At 41.0% G+C, this 8579-nt stretch overlaps 1 protein-coding gene across 1 annotated transcript in view; it reads left to right on the top strand.

Annotated features, from left to right (window-relative positions):
* LOC119357014 overlaps positions 1-7385 on the top strand; it is an 8119-nt gene extending 734 nt beyond the window's left edge. Inside the window, exons 2-24 of the mRNA XM_037624003.1 lie at positions 809-1035; positions 1169-1274; positions 1569-1670; positions 1770-1829; positions 1953-2031; positions 2150-2300; positions 2371-2494; positions 2860-3037; positions 3164-3192; positions 3388-3536; positions 3613-3715; positions 3883-3978; positions 4059-4111; positions 4227-4350; positions 4578-4640; positions 4724-4783; positions 4897-5058; positions 5968-6038; positions 6129-6222; positions 6478-6614; positions 6719-6799; positions 6996-7101; positions 7329-7385. Coding sequence (XP_037479900.1) covers positions 824-1035; positions 1169-1274; positions 1569-1670; positions 1770-1829; positions 1953-2031; positions 2150-2300; positions 2371-2494; positions 2860-3037; positions 3164-3192; positions 3388-3536; positions 3613-3715; positions 3883-3978; positions 4059-4111; positions 4227-4350; positions 4578-4640; positions 4724-4783; positions 4897-5058; positions 5968-6038; positions 6129-6222; positions 6478-6614; positions 6719-6799; positions 6996-7101; positions 7329-7385 — 2397 coding nt within the window. The 5' untranslated portion in view covers positions 809-823. The remainder of the gene's footprint in view (positions 1-808; positions 1036-1168; positions 1275-1568; positions 1671-1769; positions 1830-1952; positions 2032-2149; positions 2301-2370; positions 2495-2859; positions 3038-3163; positions 3193-3387; positions 3537-3612; positions 3716-3882; positions 3979-4058; positions 4112-4226; positions 4351-4577; positions 4641-4723; positions 4784-4896; positions 5059-5967; positions 6039-6128; positions 6223-6477; positions 6615-6718; positions 6800-6995; positions 7102-7328) is intronic.
* The last annotated feature ends 1194 nt before the right edge of the window (positions 7386-8579 follow it).

The raw sequence follows: 8579 nt of genomic DNA, 5'->3' as shown, positions 1-8579 counted from the left end.
TGTTCGTTCCCACCTGCTCTGCTCATAGCACGGAAGGTGCTCGGTGGATTGCTTCTAAGCACAAAACTCATCCAGCATTTCTACTTTCTACTGCAAATACCATCACATTTTCACGGCCGACCTGGAAATCCTTTGCATTCGTATTGGCTGTGTCTGATTCCATGTGCTCATTGATTTTGCGTCATGAAGCTCTGTATTCCCCCAAAAAACACGCCCTGTACCGGATCTAGATATGGAAGTAACTAGAAAAGATTAGAGTTATTAGGTTGTCGATATGTGTTTTTGTTTTCAGGTGGTTGATTGCCTGTGCAGGGTTTGTAGCAAAATGTGCAAATTGATAGTACAACACTAGTTTAGGTAGTATTAGGGTGCCATGAAATTCAGTCTGGGAAGACAAATTGTGTTCAAACAATTACCTAACCATAGATTGCCATTCAACTTGAACTTGTCGATCATTTCTAACGGGTTTATGTCAGTTTGGAGACGGCTATATCCTTTGAAAGGTGCCTCACTGACCGCCCAAGTCATGTATTGTGTTTTGACGGAACACTTCATGTATTGTTATGTTTCTGAAACTGTACTCTGATGCTTATGGTTGGAAATGCAGTTGTAGCTTTACATGTTGGTTTATATCTGATTAGTGTGCATGGTTGTAATCTATTTTGGTATTTTTCTCTACTCTGATTAAATTGATATAGTACTTCGTAACCCCCGGGCTGAACAGGGAAGACCTTTGTAAGCCTATATTATAAGTTTTTTTTTTTGTTTCCCACTAACATTTTTGTTGTGCCATATGCATCAAATGTAGGTAACGTATTCCCACATGATGGAATGGTTAGTAGGGCTCGGGGTGGAGATGGAGAGATCAGACATGTCTTTATCAGTGAGCACACAATCAGACGGTGGTGGAGGAGGGTGTGAGTGGGGCAATGGCAACGGTATCTCGAGCCTCTTGGCACAAAAAGCCAACATACTGAAAATCAGCTTTTGGCGCATGGTCCGTGACATATTCAAGTTCAAGAACGATGCTTTGACGTAAGCAGTCCGGTCCCTTAGTTCTTGTGTGCATTTTTACTACCTCCATTCGTAGCTGGACATATAGATATTCCTTGTGTTTATAATTACATATGATAACAATGTACTCGTTGGTACGATCTTTGGAATGAAGGTACCTGGAGTACCAAGAACATAACCCTGATCTGGATCGTACTGAGACATTGGGGCAATTCATTCAGTCGCAAGGATATTCCCTACTATTCCAAGAGGCTTATCTTGTACTGCTTCTAATCTACTTGCTTACACCCTTTTTAGTGTACCAGATTAGGATTTCTGTATCCAAATTTTGATTTTCATGTTTTTTGAACAGTCCAAAACTATGAAAGAGAAACTACAATTTTCAATTAATTATTGAAAGTTCAGATGAAATATTCAAGTTCTAACTAAAATCTGGGTTGACTACTTAATGGCTAGTACGTTTTCCCACCAACATTGGTGCAGTGCAGGGGGCGGTAATTAAGGCTGGTTATTTGCAGTTTGAGTTGGTGACACAAAAAATATATTTGGTGTAGATTCCAGTCTGTGCAGGCCTGTGGTCATCTTCATCAGAAGGTGTTTTGAGCTTGTCTGCTTTCTTCGTGCTATCATTTTTCCGCAACCATGACCTTCTTCAGGTGCCCAACTACTTTGTATACATGTTCCATTCCCATTGCATTTGCATGCTTAATTCGTCTTTGTGCATTTGAAAGCTAATTAAGTCGCTGCACTCTCAGCTGTTTCGTTACCCCCAGTTGCCCACTGTGAAGGCTCGTTCGCATTCCTTTGTAGACAAGGTACTTATTGGAACCCATACAGGCGACAACAGGGTCGCACATGATCTCTGTTTATTACACTCTCTAGGCTTTAGCTGCAGCCAAATGCAGGGAATTAACAGTGCAACTATTGCGCACACACAGGTAAAAGGAGCTTTGGAAAGCATGGGATGTCGAATTAAAACCAGCTGTCGGGTCAAATCAGTTTCAAGTTTTGGTGGAGGTACATACATGTGTTATTGCTAATGCCGAACTCTTTGTTGATTGCCTGTGAGTACAAACAATGTGTCTGTCATCCTATTATCTTGGCACTAACTGAAATAATATCTTGGCAATGGCAGCTGGCTACAGAGTCTTGGAGAATGATGGTTCAGAGGAAACATACGACAGTGTCATCCTTGGCATTCATGCACCTAATGCTCTCAAAGTACTAGGAGCTGAAGCTACACATGATGAATTGAAAGTTCTAGGTGCTTGTCAGTATGTCCAAAGGTAAAGCCTACTTACAAATGAATGCATAATTGAGCTGATATACTAATTGTCTGACACATTTATGCTGCAGGGATACATACCTCCACCGCGATCAAAATTTGATGCCCCGAAATTCGTCGGCATGGAGCGCCTGGAATTTCCTGGGGACAACTAGCAGGGGATTTTCTGTTACTTACTGGCTAAACCATATTCAGGTAAATTCTTTGGTTTCATATACAGGGTTTGGTATAATGAATTAACTGTATTGATGATATAATTCTTGACGAAAGAACCAAAGAATTGTGGTATATGCCCTGGCTTTACTATGATGCTGAAACCATTTTGTACATCAGCCTTACATGTCCTCAGGACTAGGCATCCCCAGCAAAAAGAAAGAACCAAAGGATAAAGCCATTTCTGCGTAGCAATACAGCCACATTTTAATCACGTTAGAACACACTGTAGAGCAGGCTAAAATAATAAAAGAAAAATGGAAGCTTCAGCCTAACCCCTCCAGCAGAATGAATGAATTACTTAATTATTAATTGTGGTATATTTTTCTTTTTTATTGTACTTGTAGAAAATTGAATCTATCAGGCCTTTCCTGGTGACACTCAACCCCCCTTGTGTTCCGGATCATGTACTGCTTAAATGGTCTACAAGCCTTCCTGTTCTGTCTGTGGCTGCGGCGAAGGCTTATCTTCAGCTTGATCAGATCCAGGGAAAGAGAGGAATATGGTTCTGCGGGGCATATCAAAGTAACCTGTTTCATGAATTTCAGTTTGTAGATAATTTGTTCGATATACACTTACTACATTAAAGTTAGGTGTGAAATGATCTAAAGAACACTAGGTCTCAAATGTCTCTTCTGCCTTGGATAACAGGTCACGGCTTCCATGAAGATGGATTGAAGGTATTTGCATTCACAACCTCTCCTTTCTCTCTTTTGGACCTGTCTAGCATAGTGAACCATACTGTTATGTGCTAAAATTAGCAACGGTCTGACAAAGCTAAACACAAATAAGTTTCAATCACATAATTCAAAATGACTATTTCATGAAATAGACATGTGAGGTCTGTTTGTATTGGGCATATTGAATCGATGCAGGCTGGGAAAGCAGCAGCCCAAGGTTTGCTTGGAAAGAAGTGTGAGCTTGTGCTAAACCCAAAGCCGATGATTCCATCATGGACCGAGGCTGGGGCACGCCTTCTAGTTGCAAGATTTTTCAACCAATACGTATCCATCGGTAACTTGACGTGAGTCCTTGCATGAGTTGATATACTACGCGACGTCTAATTATGATTGTTCTTCACCTTGATAGTTTTCGTGCAGATTTGTCGAAGAGGGAGGAAATGTGTTCAGCTTTGGTAAAGCTTGTGACAAATGCCGTGTAAAATCTGTCTTGCGAGTTCATAACCCCTTGTTCTATTGGAAGGTTATTTTCTATTCTCTTTCTCTGCCTACACATGCATTTTTTTAATTTTTCATTGGTGGTGTGTCCATGCATGATTCTTAATTTCTGATATACTCCACTGCAATTGCTTTATCTAACTATCTCATCTGAACTACATGTGTTTATCCTGGCCCTCTCACGGCTTTCAGGTTGCAACAGAAGGAAACCTTGGCTTGGCAGAAGCCTATATTAATGGTTGTTTCTCCTTTCTTGACAAGAGAGAAGGCCTTCTGAATTTTCTCTTGGTAAAATTATGTCATAGTGATTTTATTGGTAGAGTTATTTCTTCATTTCAGATCAAATCCATGATCCATTTCTTTTGCAGATTCTCATTGCTAACAGAGATGCGCGTAGGAGCTCCAGGATTGCCGGAAATAGGTTCTGAAACCTTCAATTGACCACTAAATAACTATGAATTGTTTGAGAAAAATGAAGTAGTATATATGAATTCTATGTGTTTGTGACTAATCATGTAAGATTATTTGGTTTGCAGGGGCCGGTGGACACCCTTGCATGTAATAGCTCGGTTTGCATATGCTAAATACTTTCTGGGCCAAGCCTCAAGGAAGAACACTATGACACAAAGTCGTCGAAATATCTCTCAGCACTATGATCTTGTCAGTACTCATATCTCTTCTTTTGTTATCACCTTCCATCAGGGTTAATATAACTAGCTTCTTAGGTCAATTTGTAATACTAGATTTTATTGCAGATCTTATTGAGATTGAGATTTTTGTGTTCCAAAACTTATAAAGAATGTTTTTCTTCATTCATTACTTGCCATACGTCTATGCATACCAAATAATACTAATAGCTCTGTCTTTCTTCTCATGTATGTGTGCAGAGTAACGAATTTTTCTCACTTTTTATGGACAAATCGATGACTTACTCTTGTGCAATCTTCAAGGTTTGTATATCTTGTGTTTTTGTTCTGCAGCTTGTAAATGGTGGATTAGTTTTATTAATTCATGGACTAAAACTAATTGGTAGACGGAGAATGAAAGCTTAGAAGCAGCTCAGGAACGTAAACTTAGCCTTCTAATCGAGAAGGTAACACTACCATATCTCCAGAGATTGTATCATTTGATTGATTACTAGTTAGACAACCTTGTGAACATGATCTGATGGTACTTCAACTTTGCAAAATTTGCATTTAATCAAAGGCTAAAGTCGAGAGGGGGCATCATGTTCTTGATATCGGTTTCGGCTGGGGAAGTTTAGCAATACAAGTTGTTAAGCAAACCGGCTGCAAATACACCGGAGTCACTTTGTCGGAGGAGCAGCTTAAATATGCCGAGGGAAAAGCTAGAGAAGCTGGCTTAGAGGTTAGTTCTATGTTACTTCCTCCTTTACACAATACCTCAAGTTCAATAGTTTATCAGTAACTACCATTCCCCGATATATGTTCATTGAGAAAGTGTGGTGCGAATATTTTAGCCTTTTTATCCTCTAGACCTCCTGCCTTTCTTGTAATTGATGATATGAAAATGTGGGAATGAATATGTCATTTGATAGCATGGCCTAATTTTGCCAATAACTAGATTTTTTTGTTGCTGCCTGTGTTTTTTTTTTTTTTGAAACAATGAGCCCCCGCACCAATTTCCATTAGAGAAACCACCCAAACAACATGATGAAGTGTATATGTGGATTGCCTAGCCCTTTCGATCAATTCAGACTTTTGGTTGCGTTGGCTAGTGCATGAAGCTTAACACCACATAGTACAATGATAAAAGCAAAAACTAAACAAAGCAGCATAAAGCAGTTTGCAAAACTACCTACTTATTAGAGAGCCAGGAACATAGGAGGCAACAGCCCAAAACAATTCTCAGGATCAAAAGGCATGCCATAGTAAGGATCCAAACACTTTACCATTTCGGAAGTTTTTCCATCACTACAGTAAACACACTTTATCATGGGCTTCCTAGGTGGCGCATCATATTGGGCCTTAAACAGCTTCGACTGGAGGCGATTGATCTAGTAACTTTACTTCTAAGCCGTTAAAACTTGTGTAATTATGTTGGTCTACATAATCAATGGCCATATGTTTTGATTTTTGTGAGATTTTCTAGCACACCTAATATATTTTTTCTGCCTAGCCCGTTATGTACTTTAAATATATACAGCACATATAATATAGACATGCACAGAGAATTAGTATTGTTTTGTCCCCAGCTTGCTTCATCAGCGTGTAATCCTAGCTAACAATTCTACTATCTGTCGTTATTCCTTTTTAGGACCACATAACTTTTCTGCTGTGTGACTACCGTAAAATACCACCGTGCAAGTATGACGCAATCATAAGCATGTAAGTGTTGCTATATTATGGCTGGGCGCTGCGACCTCGACAATACCCGTGTGCATTGTTATACTTACGTATTCCTCTTCTGTGAATCAGCTGTATGATTGAACATGTTGGCCATGAATACTTGGGCGAATTTTTTGCCTGCTGCGAGTCTTACTTGGCTGAAGATGGCATAATGGCCCTGCAGGTTAGTGCATGACAAATATCACTGTTAACAACTAAGTGTATTTCCAAACAACCTTACGGCCAGATTCAACTATCATTACGAACAACAACCAATTAGTATATGCCTTATTTTGGTGCACAAGAATGAGGATTAAGCCTTGTTCTTTTGGATTGGTAGAAAAACCCAATGAAACATACTCCTTCCTATCCAAGCAAGACCTTAGGCTTACATGATCATGAACTGACCATTATTTGCAATATATACATGTGTGTTTAGTTCATCTCAGTTCCAGACGAACGGTATGAGCAATACAGAAGAAAGCCAGACTTCATAAAAGAGTACATATTCCCTGGTGGCTGCCTTCCTTCTTTGTCCCGTGTAATGTCTGCCATGACCACATCTTCGAGGTTCAGGTACGTTTTACATCAATTGATCGATGCTTGATTGGTTACTTCATGGTCATGGATGGATCTACATCGATTAAACCGTCCCTGATCTTATTGTGCACTGGGTGTAGCATCGAGCATGTCGAGAATATTGGGCCCCATTACTACACAACTCTGATGTGCTGGATGGACAACTACACTGCTAACAGAGAGTAAGTACCACCTGTCATTCACTATAGAAGAATGGTGTTGTCCAGTTAATTAGGAAAAACTTGAGGACAACAAGACTAGCACATACATCATAGGTTCATTGAGCAAGTAAATTTGTTGTGACGATTATATACACATACATATGTTGTTACAGTTGGTTGCTTGGTATTAATTTCTTACCGCTTCTTTATCTTGCAGTAAAATTTTGGCCCTGGGTTTTGACGAGAAGTTCATGCGTATATGGGAGTACTACCTCATATTCTCTGCGGCTTGTATGAAGGCACGGGCACTTGGAGATTACCAGGTACGTACGTATGTATGCTCTAATGTATATAGTATTATAGTATGTATGTGTTTTCTTGAGAAAGACTTTCACATGTGATTTTCACACATCAAATATTGCGACCATTAGTTTGGAACTTTGACCAAAATTATGTCTGAACCTTCACATTTCTGTGGAAAGAAGCTAGCACTCCATGTACTGATTGTGACGATGCCTGATTGGCTGACATATGTATATGCTATATGCAGGTTGTTTTATCTCGCCCAGGCAACCGTCGGCTAGACCAGCCTTTGGCTAAAGCCTAAAGGCAGCTTATCCTTCTCCGATCAGCTGTCGAACTATTACTTTTCGATAGCCTACGACATTTTAATAAGTCAGCTCTGGAATGATTCATTCATACAGGCAGCCTAGCTAATAAATCAGGCAGTGTGGTGATCTGCCTTCTTGTTTTAATAATGCAATCTTTAGTTTTTCATCGAAGTGTATTGTTATCTCTATCAATAAACTTGTATGTGCGTATGTGCTCTGCAAGTGGTACCTTAGTATTGTTCCTAGATTTTGAGAATTGTGTGAAATACCAAGTGGTTTGTTGCTTTAATATCTACCAGAAAGAGTTGATTTACTTGTCTTTTCGATCTGTTCCTGTTTGATATTAAGGAAAACATGGATGAGGTTACTCTCTTACCCCTTACGAGTTGAAGAAGTGAAGCCTAAGTGCATCTCTAGTCAGAACCCTTAAATCTAAAAAGACTGGATATTGGGTGGCTGGTTTCTAATCGATCAGTAAGAACTGAACCCCCAAAACACAATATGAACTGCAATTCTGCAGCGTTGTGCATCCATATGAACATTCCACTTGATCATTACATAAACTTAATAATTAACTTCACTGTTGCATTAACAAAAGCTCCCAGCCTAGTTTGAACCAATCGATGAAAACTGTAGCTCAAAAACAGATCAACATCTGCATCTTCTTGCAAGTCCCGGTTTTATCACGCCTAACTCAACGCATCAGGAAGAAGACTCAGAGGAGGAAATCATACCTATCATCCACGAACCATGAACCCAACACACGTTCGACCATCTTCCCGATTCTGTCAATGCAGACCACAACATGCTGTAATTTTTGTGCATGTACGTACAGGAAGGACCTTGACCGATGATTATGGAGCACACTTTGTTGATAAACTCCTCCAAGAGTTCGATGTGGGGTAAAACTATCGCATACGGTCTGACGGGCCCTTGCCCCGCTAGGTTTCCCTCCCCGCGCCGCCACCCGCGAGGCAGCCGGCGAGGGCCCCCAGATCCGCTTGCCGCGAGCCTCCTCCCTCGCCGCCGCCAGGGGCGGCGGGGCCTGTTCTTCCCCCGACGCGACGGGGCGGCGCAGGCCGCTTCTTCGGGCGCGGGCGTGGTGCAGACGCGGGCCACCGCGGCGTGGCGGCGCGCGCCTCCTGGCAGGCGTGGCGCGCGCGTGGCCGGCTGTGCGGTGGTGTGCGCCT

The sequence above is a fragment of the Triticum dicoccoides genome, chromosome 2A (assembly GCF_002162155.2).
Source record: "Triticum dicoccoides isolate Atlit2015 ecotype Zavitan chromosome 2A, WEW_v2.0, whole genome shotgun sequence".
In the NCBI taxonomy this organism is placed as follows: domain Eukaryota; kingdom Viridiplantae; phylum Streptophyta; class Magnoliopsida; order Poales; family Poaceae; genus Triticum; species Triticum dicoccoides.
The sequence above is the reverse complement of the archived record's forward strand: the minus strand, read 5'-3'. Positions and strand labels throughout refer to the sequence as shown.